The sequence below is a fragment of the Narcine bancroftii genome, chromosome 1 (genome assembly GCF_036971445.1).
Source record: "Narcine bancroftii isolate sNarBan1 chromosome 1, sNarBan1.hap1, whole genome shotgun sequence".
Classification (NCBI taxonomy): domain Eukaryota; kingdom Metazoa; phylum Chordata; class Chondrichthyes; order Torpediniformes; family Narcinidae; genus Narcine; species Narcine bancroftii.
The window spans coordinates 338,431,843-338,449,897 of NC_091469.1; the positions used below are offsets into that span (position 1 = coordinate 338,431,843).

General features: G+C 40.3%; 1 protein-coding gene across 8 annotated transcripts in view; it reads left to right on the plus strand.

The window, feature by feature from the left end:
- Positions 1-18,055, plus strand: part of fhod3b (formin homology 2 domain containing 3b) — a 669,782-nt gene that overhangs the window by 545,828 nt on the left and 105,899 nt on the right. For all 8 annotated transcript variants that reach the window (XM_069909515.1, XM_069909535.1, XM_069909544.1 and 5 more), the window contains one exon: positions 7,466-7,591. In XM_069909515.1, coding sequence (XP_069765616.1) covers positions 7,466-7,591 — 126 coding nt within the window. The remainder of the gene's footprint in view (positions 1-7,465; positions 7,592-18,055) is intronic.

Genomic DNA, 18,055 nt, shown 5'->3' on the forward strand with positions numbered 1-18,055 from the left:
TTGGAAGGAAAGGTTGAGAATCACTGCTCTAAACCCAATTGTTACTGAAATGTTTTGCTTGAAAAAAATTGTAATTGGCCCATTTCCTTTGGAGTTCCCTTGACATAACGAGTCAATTAGATATGATTAAAACAATGGTTTTCAAACTTTTTCTTTCCACCCACAAACCATGTTAAGCAATCCCTTACTAATCACCGAGCACCTCTGGCATAAGGATACATGAGTGGAAAGAAAAAGGTTAAGAATCACTGAGCTAAGGCTACCTTGTTGTCTGTTCTGAAGGCAGAGTGTCAGTTCCTTAGCAACACATGCTCCTCTGCAGTCATCTTTGCCTTCTGATTAGAATGAGTAATGATGGTCTTGGGCAAAATGAATTTTGATAAATCGGGAATGAGCGAATACCATTGGTATAAAACCGAAATATGTTGGCCTAAGCTATGGCTGACCCTCCTTAACCCTTTCCATTTGTCCCTCCTACTTTGAATCTCTCTACCTATGCCCCGTGAACTTGGAGTCAAATTTTGTTAAACACTGGTGTGCGAAGCCTTGAATAATATTGCACATCAAAAAGAACACCTCATAAAAAGTGCAAATTATTGATATGAGGATGAATAGATCGCAACCCCAATGAATCTGGAAATCTCTGTGTGATGTTACGAGCCCAAAGGACGCCAGAACCCAGCAGCAATAGACATTCACCAAGTTAAGTTGTTTGCTTAAACAAAAGTTGTTTTTAATTATCTTTAAACATGAAAACAGGATCAAACTTTACCTTATCTCTATACTTTAACTCACCCAAATTAACCCCCTTCTAATTCTAAGTGCATGCGCATATAATGTGTGTGTAAATTTTAGAAAAGTTCTTTGGTTCACAGTTCAATCTCACTTCTCCTTCTTCCAAGTTCTCTGGTTGCAGGCAGTTCTTATACTGTGCACAGAATTTAACATTTGTAAAGTTCACCAGGCTTTGGTGCTCGAAAGGTAAATGGTTACCACTCAGGAAGGTTCTTGTAGGGTTTGCAGAGAGAGATTTGTTGTTCAAGGATTTCCACAACTGAGATACCACCATTAGTCACCTCAATATCTTGCTGATGAAACTTGCCCTATCAGGGTTCTCCAGATGGTAACCTTTTTCTTCAGGCTACCACAGAGTTCCTTGCTGTTCTTCTGTTCCTCTTATTCCAAGAGAAACATCGGACAGATAGCACTTTCAGCCATCCACTGCTCTGGAACTTTCTGTTTCCAACTAGCTTTTCCTGGTTTATTTCATCCATGACAGTTCAGTCTCTTTCAGTGTCACACACACACTAGCTGAGAGATCTTGTTGAACTTGTCTTCTCTCTCTCTCTCCAACTGCCAGAAAGCCCATGTGACTCTCTTACTTGCAAAAACCCCCACCTTCTTCAGCAAGCCACAGGAGTTCTCTTCTCTTGTTCAAGCTGTTGTCTTAGATAAACCAAATCCAGGAGTGACCTTTCTGTGAGCACACTGTAGGTACTTGCTGCCAGTTTGTCTCCTCCAAAACAATGACTATTCATTTCATGATGTCATTTCAATTAGCACCTACTTGTGAAATTCTCCAAAGATCCTGCAATATTACTGAATTTGAATTCTTCAGTCTTTCAAATAAGGTCTGTTTTAAAATGTGTGTATGTATGTAACCTTCTCTAATTTTACCAAATTCTCCCAAATATATATACATTACAGTGAAAAGGTATAATCTGTGGCATTGACTTTGCCCAAAATCCTACCTGTATTATAACTTATATTGGTTCCTTTTCCTTTTACCCCCTCTTCCAATACTCATTGGATCCCTGTTAAGAAATACTTTGGTCTTAAAAGTTTCTACAATATTTTTTACATTCCACTATGTCCTTGCCACTCTGTAACTCTATAATTTCCTCCAGTCCATGAATTCATTCCAAATATGCACAGTTTTGGCCTCTTGACCCTTCCTGCATTTAATAGCTCCACGATTGATGGTTATACCTGCAGCTGTCTAGAACCTAAGCTCTCCTCCTCAACCAGCTGTATGACCAAGAGCCCGTCCACCTGCTCCAATAATTCAAAATGTGACATGTCATCAAATTGTGATTGATAGCACTCCAATGAAGCATCAAGGGACATTTCACTAGATTAAAATAACTAATTGAAAAGTTCCTTTTGGATGTTGATAGTGCAATGTTGATATGTCACAGAAACAATCAAAGGACAAGTTATCTTCTCTTTGTTTCAATCTTTCAGTGGTCCTGAGATTAAACAAGGGTGTCTGGCTGTCACTCCATATTGCTGAATGCCATTTCCTCTTGATTTGCATGGTGCGAACTCAGACATGTGCAGGGAATTATCAACACCCCAAAAGGTGGAATTTTGCTGCTCCCCACACAAGAGATGGTCTTCCCAACCCAGGTGCAGAAGATTTTGTCAGTGTGGGCACAAAAGTAATAAAATAAAATAGATATAGTACAGTCCAGGTTACCATCTCATTTCCTCAGAAAGGATTTTCAGGTAAACTGTTAACACAAAGGTTCTTTAAAAAGAAAGATGCCCAAACTTATGATCTAAGTCTATACATTGCATCCAGGGCTGTGAGAGATTACTGGAACGCTGCACCAGCCCCTCATTGTTGTTTTTGGTGAGCTCCAGCACCTAAAAAAAATTAGCACTGCACTGCACCCTGATTGTATTCATATCTGAATGATTTCATTGGAGAGATTAGTTGGAAGCATAAAATATATTTATGACACTAAATTATTTCTGGTCAACACACACACACACACACACACACACACACACACACACACACACACACACACACACACACACACACACACACACACACACACACACACACACAATGTATGTGTGAGTGCATATATATTAGTGTTAGTTTTTAGTTTTTACATTGAATCCATGCATCACATTCATGACTATAAGTTTAAAACTTATATTATGATTGTTGGGATAAAGCATTCTCAAACTTTTTATGTTACTCATCCTCTTCCAAATTTGCCAACAACATGGAAATCTATCTGGTCAATCTCTTCATATTTTAATTCCCAAAATACCAATTACATATTAATCCAGTTCTTTACATCTTCCACTCTTGAAAGAATGTATCACTTTATCTTTCAACTACTGAATTTTTAATCTAATTTGGTGCAAGGTTTGCGATTCTGAGTTGCTTGAGAGTTGACTTTCTGCAAACTTGGCCTCTATTCTTTCATACACACATTTGGACACACACCCCAAAGCCTTAGGTTAATCATCTCACTAATGGTAAATGCCAATATGATAGGAAAGAAACTGATTATCACATAATTTACCTGCCAGAGACCCATTGTGCATCTCTCGAGGTACATATACCACATTGTGGGAGTGTCTGTTTTGTATCACACTAATTGGAGGTGAAGTGTATCCAAGTCTGGAACATGCTGTTAATTTTACTTGTTAATCTCTCTGTGTAATAGCCAGAAACAAAATCACATAGTATCAGGCTTTTGTGTGCTGCTGGATCCAATTTCAATTTTGAATATCAAAACTTCCATGTAGGTTGCTCAAACAGAGTATGTTGGGCATGTGCACTGAGCTATTCCTGCACAGGTGGCTCATGCTGTCTGGTGGCCAGGTCACACACAGCAACAAGCTTTCAGAGTGCCTATTTAGCCTGCATGACTTGAATAACACTTGTCTGAGCATCTGCCAAGCTAGGATCTGACTATCAATCCTCCACATTATTATTTCTTAACTTCATTGCCAACTAGCAATCAAAGTCCTTGACTATCTCAGCTACCAAGTCTACCCCTGATCCTCCTTCCCCATTACTGATGTGGCCCACCCATCTAACAAATTTATCTTCTCCACTCCGCCCCCCCCCCCCCCACTTAACTGCTAAGTTTGCTTTTCACTGCTCTAACCCTAATACAGACCATGAATCCCTGACAGCTGAACTTCATTGTGTCTATGAACCTAACCTTACAATCTCTCTCTCATCCATAATAATGGATGCATGTGAAGGAAAACCTTGAGTATAAAAATATTGTTCGGTAAAACCTTAGCACTGCATTTCCCAACGGCAAGCCCATGGTCGATAGATTCCTGAGGTTGCTGCCGAATGTTTGACAAAACTTTTGGAGAAGATGACCAATTTTTGATAGAAGTTTTTACATTTTGAGTGTGCGTGGGTGTATGCATCTTATTGCCCAGTTGCATTGGGAGCTGACTGGTTGGACTAGAGTCAATGTTGGCATGAGCCTCATCTTTATTTGATTTGTTTCACTATTATCTTTTGCATCTGATCATTGCCTGCTTTTCAGACAAAATAAATACTAATTATCAGAGTTCTACCAGTATTTATTTTCATGGTCTCACCAGAAAACTAAATAAAGGATGTTTCTATTTAGTTCAGGAATACTTGGGCTTGGAGACCCCAGAACTCAGCTGAATTCTCGGCTGTGAAAATCTGTTGCCTTGAATAATTCCACAGTATTCAATGTGTGATTGTGTTGAGCAATGCAAGACTGTTAAGATCTGTGCTTTCTTGTCTTTTATGTTTGTAGATCTTAAATGTTGCTTATATTGTCGTAATCTTTGCCGTTCCTGCAGTGCAGTACCTTCAATATGATTTCTCTATTGGCCCTTATAATTTTAAGGAATTGTGTATGGTGGTATACTATATTGACATTCAATCAATGTTAAACTTTCTTTTTCTGAGGCACTGTCATTATTTTAGACAGAAATGCAATTATGTAATTCTGGCCCAGGCTGCTTGTTACTAATTATTTCCATTTCAACACTAATCTTTGTGTTGACGGTGTAGAAAGGGTTAATAACACACAGCCATAAGTCCAGGACCTGAGGGTGAAATCCTAATATTTGGAAGTTAACTACCATCATTATACCTTTGCGGCTTTCTGCATGTCACCATTGAAATGATCCATGACATTTTCCTGCATGTTCCACTCCTCTAAAGCTGAAAAGATTGTATGTTGCATGCACAGTTATGCAAGTACTTTACATATAATAACACAAATCAGGGAAAATAAAAGCTCAACTGTTATATACAATGATCACTCTTTGGTTGGCATAGGTTCATATCCAGCATTTCTGGATGTAAGGGTCTAATGGTGTTGGGATCTTTAATTTCCAGTAAAAGGGAATGCTATTCTGAAATGCCATGAGGATAGTTGTGATGGGAAACAAAAATGATTTTGCAGTGCAGGAATGGAACCTTATAAAATAGTCAAAAGATTATTACATTATTTAAAGAAACAGATTCAATTGTTATTAAATAATTAATTCAGCATTTGGTACTTGAGATCAGAAGTATTTGGGCTGTTTGCATCTCTCACTTTCACTTCAGTACCTTGTGACATAAGTATCCAAGTTTCAACAAAGCCAATACAAGGAGCATAACAAATGCCCCAACGTTTATAAGGAAGGTGTGACAATTATTCATTGTTCATTTTAGCATCAGATAGTTCCAAGTTTTAATTCAATATTGTGTTGATGTAAACCATTTCAAAGCAGAGATGGTTTGCGATAGTAGGTTTGGGGGGGGGGGGGGTGTGTGTGTGTGCAGCGCACTTGGCTAAAGAGCCAAAGGTGTGAAGCAAAATGCCTCCAAGTCAGAATCCTGCCTAAAATTTAAGGGATAGAGCTCCTTTAAACAATTTTTTATTTTTATTCTCCCCCCCCCCCCACGTTAAGATCTGAAGGGATAATGGAAGCATTCAACTGCCAATTAAAACAGTTGAACTGAATTGAAAATTCCAATTTCGTGTAATATTACATTTCACTTTTATTACCTGACAATAAATAGTATTCAAACTTTTCTGATCTGATCGATATGATGCATTCATCTTCCGAGCCTCTCCTGCAAAAGCTGAATTAAAAATTAAAAATTGAATTGTGTCCTTTATAGAAATAATATGGTATTTGCTTTTCAGTAGTTGAATTCAGAAGAGGTGATCCTGTAGAGGAATGCCAAGCACTCTGATTATCTGCTGGCTTTAGATTTCCAATTGTTTCAGTAATTGCAATCTTAACCTGTCTCAGTCTATGGGAATGTCACATTTTACCCTTGAAATATTTTCACAGGACAGTGATACCACAATAGCACCTTCTTTCTATATAAGTGTGGTTTAAGGCACATGAAGAACAAGTAAAGGGAATTATTGGGAGATGCATGGTCCAAGAAATCTCCATCAGTGATCCTAAATGATCACTTGTGTTGTTTGCATTTTTGCATTATGTTTTCAGTCTAATCCATGTACCTACAAATGTAATATGGAAATCAAAATAACAATTTTAATTTAAACCCATGGTTTTCTCTCGCTCTCTCTCGCGCACGCACACACACATGCACACACACACACACACACACACACACACACACACACACACACACACACACACACACACACACACACACACACACACACACACACACACACACACACACACACACGCACACACCCCATGATGACGATGTTTCATGACCTTTGAATTTAAAATAAATCCATGATGGAAATATGACTACTCTAATATCCATGATGATCACACTGTCATGAGAAGTTAAATCAAGCAGGTCAGACACATCTTAGTTAAACAACTGACATAGTACGACCACACAGGGGTTGGAAAATTTTGGATCATATTGTGATGAACTGGTGTGTCAAAATTCAGCTCTGGTTACTAGCAGAAAATAGGTGTGTAACGGCGGCAGTGGATTGGACTCTGCCAACAACATTTAAAGTTTGGAGAAAATGTGCTGTATTGAGTCACTAGCAGGATTTCAAGTGACTTGAAACTTACAGTCAACAATCAGTTAAAGGCTACTGTTAGAAAACAAAATAAAAGAACATTGATGGGAATTTAATACAGTGCATTCTGCAGAAATATCCTGTACATTATTTATCTGGCTGATTTAGTAGTAACTGGCTATGAGGTCTGTTTTTAGTTGCAATATATACTACCAAATGAGGGAGTTGTGTTGAATAGTTGCTGGCTAACACTTTTTTCTTTCTCTTTTTCTCCTCATTTTGATTCTTTTCCTTTCATTTTCTATTCTTTCTTGCTTTATCCTTATGTTCTCTCCTTCATTCCTTACTTTCTCACACCCTCTCTCACTGCACCGCTGCTCTCCACCTCCCTCTCTCTTCACTCACTGGCTCCCACTCACTTTTTTGTTCTTCCTTCCCTCTCTCTGAATCTCTTTCTTCCTCTGCCCACTCTCTGTCTGTTTGTCTTCATTCTCTCTTGCTCTGCCCCCCATTCCTCCTCTCTCGCTCTCTCTGAATCTCTTTCTTCCTCTGCCCACTCTCTGTCTGTTTGTCTTCATTCTCTCTTGCTCTGCCCCCCATTCCTCCTCTCTCGCTCTCTCTGAATCTCTTTCTGGCTCTGCCCCTCTCTGTCCTACTCCACCCCCTCCAACTCTTTCTCGCTCACTCTGCCTCCTCTGCAGATACAGCAGCTATGGCAGCAGTGCCTACTCAGGATCTCGACTGTACTCGGGGCTAAATACACCCAGCAGTTCCAGCTTTCACTCCAACCCTTCCAAGTCACCTGTTCCTGAGGCAAAATCTGAAAGGTTTGTGTGTGTGTTTTTCTCCCCCATCTTTAAATTCTTTGACACACTCATGTAAATGTACACAGTTTGTGCCAATCAGAGATACTATTCTGCTTTGCTTTGTCACTTTGCCGAATGTCTGAAATGAACTGTTAACCTGTCTTTTCTCCTCACCTGCCAATTTTTAGAGGGTTCCGCATTTATTTAATTTTGTGTAGAATTCACTGATCCCTTTTTATTTTAAACCTCAACTACTTTTATTATTTGAGAATGTACTCTTGTGTTGGGTTTGCTTTAAAAACACCGATCCCATTATGTTGAATATTATTGGAGTTACAATAAAAATAATGACCTTGGGATATGAGCAAACAAATGTTTGAATATGTGATGTCTTCAGTTCTCTCATCTATTTGAATGTAATTAAGCTTATTTGATGAAATGTGTACACCACACTTTATATGATCATACTTATTTCCTCCTTTTTTCATGTTATTTCAAAAAAAACTATATTGCCACATAATTCACAATCAATATCATATTTTTACACATATAGGCAAGCTTGGATACAGCATCAAAGAGGGCCAAGCATAATGTGCAGTAGTTAGTACTGGTCATCAAGGATTACTGGGAGAAGGCTGGAGAACATGGCTCATGATTAAATGGCAGAGCAGACCCGACGGGCCGATTGGCCTACTTCTGCTCATATCATGACCTTGTGATCGTATAGCTCCAATGACTAGTTTCAATTCTGACCTTGACTGATGTCCATGAGAAGTTTGCATGCTCTCCTTTTAACAGTGTGATTTTCTCCAGTGGCTTCAGTTTACATAAAAAGATTAGGAATAAGAGCAGGATATCTGCCATTCAAAAAGATCATGGCTAATATGAGCATGGACTCAGTTCCACCAACCTGCCTTTCTTCCATAACACATAATTCCCCTATGATGCAAAAATCTATCTGACTGTGTTTTAAGTACATTCAATGAGTTATCTCCTGCTGCTTTCTTGGGCAGAGAATTCTATAAGTTCACTACTCTCTGGAAAAAGCAGTCCCCCCTCCTCATCTCCACCCTAAATCTACTCCCCCAAATCTTGAGCCTAGTTTCCTTTAGTTCTCGTCTCACATACCAGTGAAAATTAATTTCCTGTCTCAATCTTATCTATTCATTTCATAATTTTATTTGTATCCATTGCATCCCCTCCCCTCTCCTGAATTTCAATTTCAATCTCACCTAATAGGCAAATCACTTATCTCTGGAATCAACCTGGTGAACTCCTCTGCACTGCCTCCAAGCCAGTATATCTTTTCCCGAGAAAAGAGAGTAGAACTACACACAGTACTGAAGGTGGACCCTCACCATTTCCTCGTACCCCTCTCCTCTTAAATTCAATCCTTTAACAATTATGGCCAACATTGCTTTTGCATTCTTGATTGCAAACCAAACTTTTGCAATCCATGCACAAGCACTTCCCAGTCCCTCTACAGTATGCTGTAATTTTTCATCAATTAAATAATAATTTGATCTTCCATTTTGCCTTTCAAAGTGGGTGGCCTTGCATTTACCAATATTGTTCTCCATCTGCCAGACCCATGCCCACTCACAACCTATCTATCTCAGATGTGATCAGGAATCCTTCAGAACCCAGGGCCCTTCCTGCCCTCAGCACCCTCTTGAATCTTGATTCTGATACCAATACCTGGCTCCCATGAGCCAATCTCAAGCAACCCACAGCCTGGTCGAGTCCATCGACTGCAAGTTGCTGACTGCCTAGAGCTTGTGTGGGTCATTAAGCCACTGTGTCGCTGGCTGTTCCATTGCTGGGATTAGCATTCTCTGATTATTCTTTTCAACAAGAGGTGGTCTCCCCGTTTCTGGTGCCCTACACGGGATCGCTATTTCCCTGGAGTCTGTAACCCCTTGTGGCCACTGCTGAGCATAGGCACTGCCAACTTGGACACAGCCACCATAGTTGTAGGATTTTAATTAAAATCTCTGTTGGCTCCTTTAACAGGCTGTTTAAAGCCTGTACGGAGCAATCAACCTTAGAACAGGCTGTTGGACCCTGTGGAGCAGTGCTGTGTCTCTGCTCCCCGCTCTGCAGCATGGGCTTTTCTTTGCAACCTTTCCTTAATCTGTGCTATGTCAGCCTGATGGATCAATGACTATCCAGATGTCTTACTATGCTTCAAGCATTTTCCAGATCGCAGATATTAAGCTCACTGACATATGGTTACCTGCCTTTTGACAGCATCTTTTTAAAAAAATGTTGGCGTGGCATTCATTTATTTCCAAGAGGCAGAACCTGTCCAGAGAAATTTGGTAAATTATCACAAATGCCTCAACTGTAACATCCACCATTTCTTTCAATAGCCTGGGATGCCTTCTATCAGAACATTTGGAAAAGGCAGGTTTGCTGATAGGTTAATTAGCTACTGGTAATGTGCCCTTTGTACGTGGATGGCAGGAGAATTGGGAGTGCAGGAAGGGGAAAGTTGATGAGGATGCAAAAAGAACAATGTAATTAGTACCAATGGGTACTTGGTGATCACCATGGATATCATGGCAGACAGACTTGTTTCCTTGGTTTGTTGTTGCACAACAGAAAGAAAAAGACCACAATTATATAAGCTGTTAGAGCAGTTGGTAATCTCGTGGAGTGCCCACTTGATCAAGGGGCGTGATCAACAGAAAGGTATTTTACAGTGATGAAGTGTTTCATTTTGACATTGTGAGAGTTCTAAGAACTTTAGAAAGTAAATAGGCAATCTCAATGACATATTTGTGTAATTTACTCATGCATATTTATCTTCTCAACTTATAATGGAATCCCCTTTCCTGATCAACTAATGCCGAGTAATTGGATCCATGTGCAGATTTTTTGTGCATAAATAGTGCTCAGCAAGTACCAATCACGTGGTTTGCAAAGAATGTGCCCATGTCTGGAGTTGCGGGAATCTCTCATCCACCAGTAAATTAAATTGGATATTTCTAGAAGTCAATATCTCAAAATCAAATTTTATTTGCGTATAAAATCGTTTGTGTCATTGTGTGCAGCTTATTTTAATTGAATAAGCACAGAAAATGGATGGAAAAGGTTGCATCTTATTTTTCAGAATTAGAATTTATTACCGTGAACATGTCATGAAAGTTGTTATTTTGCTGAAGAATTAGAGGTGAAAAGTTGCTATAAATTACATTTTTTAAAAATTAGTAACAGTACAAAGGAATAGAAAAAGTGAGGTAGTGTCTGTGGTTGATTTTCCATTCAGAAATCAGAGGGGAAGACGTTATTTTTGTCCCATTGGATGTTTGTCTTCGGGCGAAGAGAGCATGGACTGGCTAGTGAAGTTCCTGATTTCTTAAGACACAGCCTCTTGTACATGTCCTTAAATGGAGTGAAGACTAATGCCCATGATGGCACTAGCCAAGTTCACAACTCTTAGCATTTTCCTGTCCTGGGCATTGGCACCTCCATACCAGATCAAGAGACAACCAGTCAGAATGCTCTCCACAGGGGGCAATTGCAGAAATTTGCAAGTCTTTGCAGGCATACCAAATCTCCTCAAACTCCTCATGCAGTATAGCAATTGGTGATTGCATTGACATGAAAGCCCCAGGATAGATCTTCAGAGATGCTGACACCCAGAAATTTGAATTTTTTTAACCCTTTCTGCTGGTGACTCCTTCATGAGGACTGGTTTGTGTCATCATTAACTACTGTAGTTAATGATGCAAATGCATGGGATGGCTGTCTTTTTTAATTTCTCAGGCATCGAATGTTAGATAAATAGATACTGCTTCAATGCTAAGATACATTAACAAATGTGAATAACAAATGTGGGTCAATTAGGAGTTGACTCTTTTGCACTTCAAGGATTTAACTCTGGACTTAAATGCCTTTGATCTGAGTCTCAGCAGGTTCCGGATTTCATTGTTCATCCAGGGCTTCTGGTTGGGGAAAACGCTGAATGATTTGGTGCAGAGTCACTCATCTAATTAAAATAGAATGAAAGATTTTAAAAATTATTAGAAATGAATTAACAAATTAAGTGAAAATAATTAAGAATACAGAGACATTTGAAGTGTCAATTTATTGGATCACATTGATTCATTTGCTGCTCTTTCTTGAGTTCATGCTGATGCAGAGGGTAACTTGAATTGTTTTAGATATCTGAGGAAGCCAGAGATGGGCGACATGGAAATGTAGAAAAGTTGTAGCACAATACAGGCCTTTCTTGTGCCAAACATGTCCCTACTGTAGAAATCACTAGGCTTTCCCACAGCCCTCTATTCTTCTAGCCTCTATGTATCTATCCAAAAGTCTCTTAAAGAACCCTAATGTATTCTCCGCTACCATTGCCAGTAGCCCATTCCATGCACCCACCATTCTCATCATTTAAAAAAGATGTATCCCTGACATCTCCTCTGTACCTACTCCCCAGCACCTTAAACCCATGTTCTCTTGTGGCAACTGTTTCAGCCCTGTGAAAAAGCCTCTAACTATCTACACGATCGATGCCTCTCATCATCTTAAACACCTCTTCAACGCATCTTCAAGATTTCAACTCAGAGTTCCTCTAATCAATGTTCCATTACTTGCCAGGGAATGTTTGTTATTGGGATTACTAACAGATTGTTTTAAACTCCAGCAAACTTCCAAATTTCATCTTATATTCTATTCCATAGGAAAATGGAGAAATTGATGCTTAAACTGGAGACTGACGCATTGTAAAATCAACATGGTGAGGGGAACTACCAAAATGGTAGTGTTTACTGGTGCTGTCACAGCGATAAAATTAAAATCATTTCACTGCTATATTATCTTTCCTTACGCAATATAAATTAAGTTGCAGATTCTTTCGAATTCAATTGCTACTGAATATATTACTGGCTTTGTTGCCAGTGTAAATTTTAGTTTGTGAAAGACCAAAGGATCATTTATGATAACTGTGGATTGGATACAGATTGCAATAAGTGATGGTACAATAGCATTGTGTAACAAACTATTCTTAATTGGGCTCGAATTGAATGCAAGCACAGAATACTTATCCAGTGACATTCACATATGCATTTGACTGTGAGGAGACTTTACAATTCTTTGGTTTCCATCTCTTCTCACCATCTTCCCCGAATTTCCTTCATCAGCCCCAGCCTCTTCAAGTCCTCCCTTCTATCCTTCTGTCATCAACGCTCCCACTCCTCCATCAACCTGGATATTGTATGGGGGAAAAGTGCTGGATCCATCCAGTTGAAATGTACCTAAGTCCTGGATGCAACAGCCTTTGTCATCATTTAAAGTCTAAAGTTTAACCAAGTATTTCCTGGTGAGGCAAGAGAAACAAAAAAAAAATGGTGTTTCGGATTTAAATTCATAAATCAAAATTTCCATGAATCCCAGTTCTTCTCAAACCTTACCCTGGCTCTTCAATTCTTGGAAATCTTCTTCATTTTTCCATCTTTTCCATCGAACCGGCTCAAGTTCTTCTCTTCTGCCATTGCGTCTCCAACAAATATCTCAATTTCTTTTCTTCCTCTTATTGTGATCTCTCTTGTCTGTTTCCTGACTCCAAGGATGTCTCCTTGCATCTTTACAACAGTAAGCACCTTCCTCCTTCATTTGAATAGCTTTAAGTGGGAAATAGAAAACAATTAAATTTGGTAGGGTCAGCAGAAACCCCTTTCTTCAGGGTGTTTCTACCTCCAACCAGCCAGATCTTCTTGCATTCAGATTAAGGAGCATCTCTAATCAGGGGAGGAGTCATTCGAGCTTCAGTGATTTGAGTGATTGCAAGGACAAAATCTTTGTGAGCTAGTTAAAATAAAAATCTGCCAAATCCTAGCCAAGGCTTTTTCTTGTCTACACTCTTCAAGGGGTCTAAATTATCAATTCATATAATTCTTTGGCGAGTGAAGGGCCTGCAAAGCAAGGTAAATAGTTACAAGATAAGGGAGTGGTTATATAAAACTGAAGTGCACAGGAATTTCTTCTGATAGCTCCTGTTGGATTTCTGGATTTCTCCACTGGGGAGGTTTGTGATGGCAGCAGGGTAGAAAGGAGGGCTTGAAGAAGCTATGGGTATTAAAGGAAAATCAGAGACTGACGATGATGGTAAGAAGAGATGGAAGCCAGAAGTTTGCAATAAATTGGCAGAAACAGACAGAAATCCAAAGATTAAATCTGGATGAGATTTTTTGGTTGTGGGAAGATAAGCCTAGGGAAATTAAGTAGGTTTGAGGTGGGAAGGTCCCAAGATGTGGTCAGAGGTCTTGTGAAAGGCCTTGAGTGGGAGATTGACTGAGTCAATTTGATGAGCAAGTGAAGGCCAAATATTGTATAGGAAAAATGCTGGATTGATCCAGTAGAAATGTACCTGTGTCCTGGATCCATCAACCTTTACCATCCTTTAGACCAGTGATTTTCAAAATTTTCTTTCCACTCACATACCACCTTAAGTAATCCCTATGCCATTGGTGCTCTGTGATTAGTAAGGGATTGGTTAAGGTGATATGTGAGTGGGGAAAAAAAGTTTGAAAGCCATTGTTTTAATCAAACCTAACTGACTCGCTATGTTCACAGTTTCATAACTCCAAAGGAAATGGGCCAATGACAATCTTTCTCAAGCAAAATATTTCAGTAACAATTGGGTCCAGAGCAGTGGTTCTCAACCTTTTTTTAACTCCACCTTAAGTAATCCTTTACTAATCACAGAGAACCTCTTGCATAAGGATTAGTTAAAATGGTATGTAATTGGAAAGAAAAAGGTTGAAAATCACTGCTTTCCATCAAATATTTCCTGGTGAGGCAACAAAAACAAACTGGTGTTTGGGATTAAAATCCATAAATCAATATTGCCATGAACCCCAATTCCTCTCAAGCTTTACCCTGGCACTTTAATCCTTGGAAACCTTCTTCACACTTTCATCTTTTCCATCAAATCTGCACAAGTTCTGCTCTTCTTCCATTGAACCTTCAACAAATATCTCAACTTAAATAAAAACACAATGCTGGAGAAACTCAGGAGGTCAAACAGTGTCCTTCATATAGAAAAGATAAAGATGCATAGCCAATGTTTCGGGCTTGAATCCCTCAACGAGGTATGTTTGTGTGAAATCTATTGACTATAGCGTGTTGTGCTTGAGTGCAGTGAACGAACTGAGACAGCAAGCTGTGAGCTTATTTAGCACAACTGATTTGCTTTGAAGTTCACACTGCAGCCTTTAAGGCCGTCTTCAGCCTTCTGGACAAGTGCTCTTCTGGTCTGCAATTAGAAGAGAAGGACCCACGATGCCATCTTTTCCGCAGCTGTCCCGCTGACCACTCATGACAAGAGGGGCCAGTCCACCACTACAATCGGGGATCTCCGCAGCACGTACAGTTTCCACCAATTAAACACCAGGAATCCAAGCCTAATGTTTTCATTCCAAACCCTCTAAACTTTCCTTCAATTATAATCTCTCTTCAATCATGGCACTGAGCAGAAACAAAGTTTATAATCTGAGATATATTCAGTCCTGATCTGAGATACCAGACTATAAAGAACAGGTCTGTGACTTTCTCGTTTCTTCCCTCCACCCTCCATCTGCTTAGATCTTCACCCATACCTTTTATTATATGCATGCTCCACTATCCAGGATCCAACTGATGTTTTATCTTTCTCATCACTTCAATCAAGAATCATATTATGCTCTTTCCCCCTCACTACATTTTTCCAAGTTTCCACTACATGAATCCCAATTGCTATACCTCAATTAAAAACACAAAATGCTGGAGAAATTCAGCAGGTCAAACAGTGTCCTTTATGACGAAGAGGAAAAATATATAACTGACGTTTCGGGATTGAGCCCTTCATCAAGGTATGGAAGAATGTCGGCAAGTGTCTCAACAAAAGGGTGGGTGGGGGCAAATGCAGGAGGTGATAGGTGGAGAAGGGAGGGAGTGGACAGCAGTGATCAAGGGGTGGAGGAATGGCTGGATGAAGGGAGGGAGGAGAACTGGAAAAACTAGAGAGGGGGAGAGGAAAAATGACGAGCAGGTTAGCAGAAACCAGAGAAGTCAATGTTAATGCCATCTGGCTGGACGGTGCCCAGACAGAAAATAAGGTGGTGTTCTTCCAATTTAAGGGTATTCTGGGTAGGATAGCACACAAGGCCATGGACAGACATGTGAGCATGGGAGTGTGGTGAATATCTGCCAAGCTGCCTGTCTCCCCTCTGGTGAGCCTTGCTGTACTAACGTTGGCTGTGCATTATCTCTACTGTTAAGGACACTCCCCTTGGATATAACTGTATATGCACCTATTGTCTTTCATTATTGTACCATGAGTTTCTGCTAATAAAAGCCATGATTATAGTTTGAACACATCATCTTTGTCTACTTCATCAACTGGCACTTCAGGGAGTGTGACTCAGAATTAAAATTGTTGGCTACTGGGAGGTGACTTTTTCTATAGCGGAAGGAGTGGAGGTGCTCAGTGAAGCAATCTCCCAATCTGCAACCAGTCTCTCTGATGTAGAGAAGGCCACAAAGGGAGCACCAGATGCAGTAAATCAGTCCTGTGGATATACAAGTGAAGTGTTGCTTCACGTGAGAGGCCTGTTTGGAGCCCCGGACCATGGTGAGGGAAGAGATGTGGGCGCAAATGTTGCACCTCCTGAGGCCACAGGGGAAGGTAATTGGAGGTGAGCAGTAGGTGAGGAGGGATGAGTGCACAAGGAAATCACAGAGGGAGCGATCCCTGCAGAAGGAAGAGAGGGGAAGTGAAGGGAAAATGTGTCAGGTGGTAGGATCCTGTAGTAAGTGCTGGAAATTCCAGAGGATAATGTGTTGAATGTGGTGGCTGGTGGGTTGGTAGGTGAGGACGAGGGGGGATTCTATGTTTATTGTGTCTGGGGACAGAGCGAGCCAGGGCAGATGAGCAGGAAATGGAAGAGATGTGGGTGAAGGTTGAGTTGATGATTTTGGAGGAGAAGCCACGTTTGTGGAAGAAGGCAGACATTTTGGAAGATCTGGACTGGAAGACCTCATCTTGGGAACAGATGTAATGGAGATGGAGAAATTAAGCGAAGGGGATGGAATTCTTGTGGGATCAGGGCGTGAGGAGGTATAGTCCAGGTAGTTAGTGGGAGTTAATGGGTTTGTAAAATATGTCGGTGGGCAGCTTGTCTTCTGAGATACAGACTGAGTGATCCAGGAAGAGGAGAGTATTGTTGGAGATGGACCAGGTGAGTTTGAGATCAGGGTGGAAGTTGGCCACAAAGTGGATGAAGTTAACAAGCTTATCACAGGTCCATGAAGCAGCCTCAATGCAGTCTTCAATATACTGGAAGTTGAGGGGCCTTTCCTGTGTAGGCTTGCAGCAAGGATTGCTCCACAAAGCCCACAAACAGGTAGGGGTAGCTTGGACCCATACGGGTCCTTTAATTTGGAGGAAGTGAGATGAGTTGAAGTAGAGGTTATTTAAAGTGAGGGCAAATTCAGCCAGGTGGAGAAGGGTGACGGTACAGGGTGACTGGTCGGGTCTTTGGTCCAGAAAGAAGCCAAGTGCTTTCAACCTGTGTGGGGGATGAAGATGAGGCAATCTGGTTCGGGTTTCATTGATCATGAAATGAGGCAGTCCAATTTAGGCTATACCTCAAGCTTTTTAAGTTCTTTGTTCCACCACCACCATCCTCTACCCGATATCATTATTCTTCCAATGCTTTCAGCCTTACAGTTTGTAATTACTTCTTGAAAATCCTCCATCTTCCTCTTTGGTGCACTTCCTTGATTAAACTGTCCATTGCTCATCTTATTTTCTCCCTAGAATTACAATCTTCTGTGCAGCACCTTTGGACATTTTGTTGTGGGTCATGGAGTCATACAACAAAGTTGTTTTTAAATGTTTTAAATTTAAGGATAGAGCATGGTTACAGGCCCTTCCAGACCATAAGCCCATGCCCCCCAAAAACATGAATTAACCTACAATCTTTGATGGTAATAGGGTTTTTGATGGGTGAGAGGAAACCAGAGTACCCAGAGGAAATTTGCATAGACATGGGGAGAAAGTTCAAACAAACAGTGCTGGATTCGAACCCAGGATGCTGGCACCGCAATAATGTTGCACTCACCAATATGCTCTGCTAACCGTGCCACCCTTCAGCTCATCTTGTCTTTCTGACCTTGTTGGTCTTCTGGGTGGGCTAGTCCCATTTTGCAGCACTTTATCAGTTGAAGCGCCAGTTTGAATACTGAACATATTTATCAAAGGATGGCTGTTTCTTGATGGAAAATTTCACGGATTCAACAAAAATTGTGGATGTGATTATTTTAAGCACCCCCAACGCCAACCCTCATTTCCAAACAAGAAGTTTACCCCTTGTTAATCTTCTACCATTTTGAGGAGAGGGGTAGAGTTTAGTGAGCTCAATAGAAATCTACTCCATCATGGATTATTTGACATGAAAGCAGCAACATTAGTTATATTTATCCTGTAATTATTGTTTC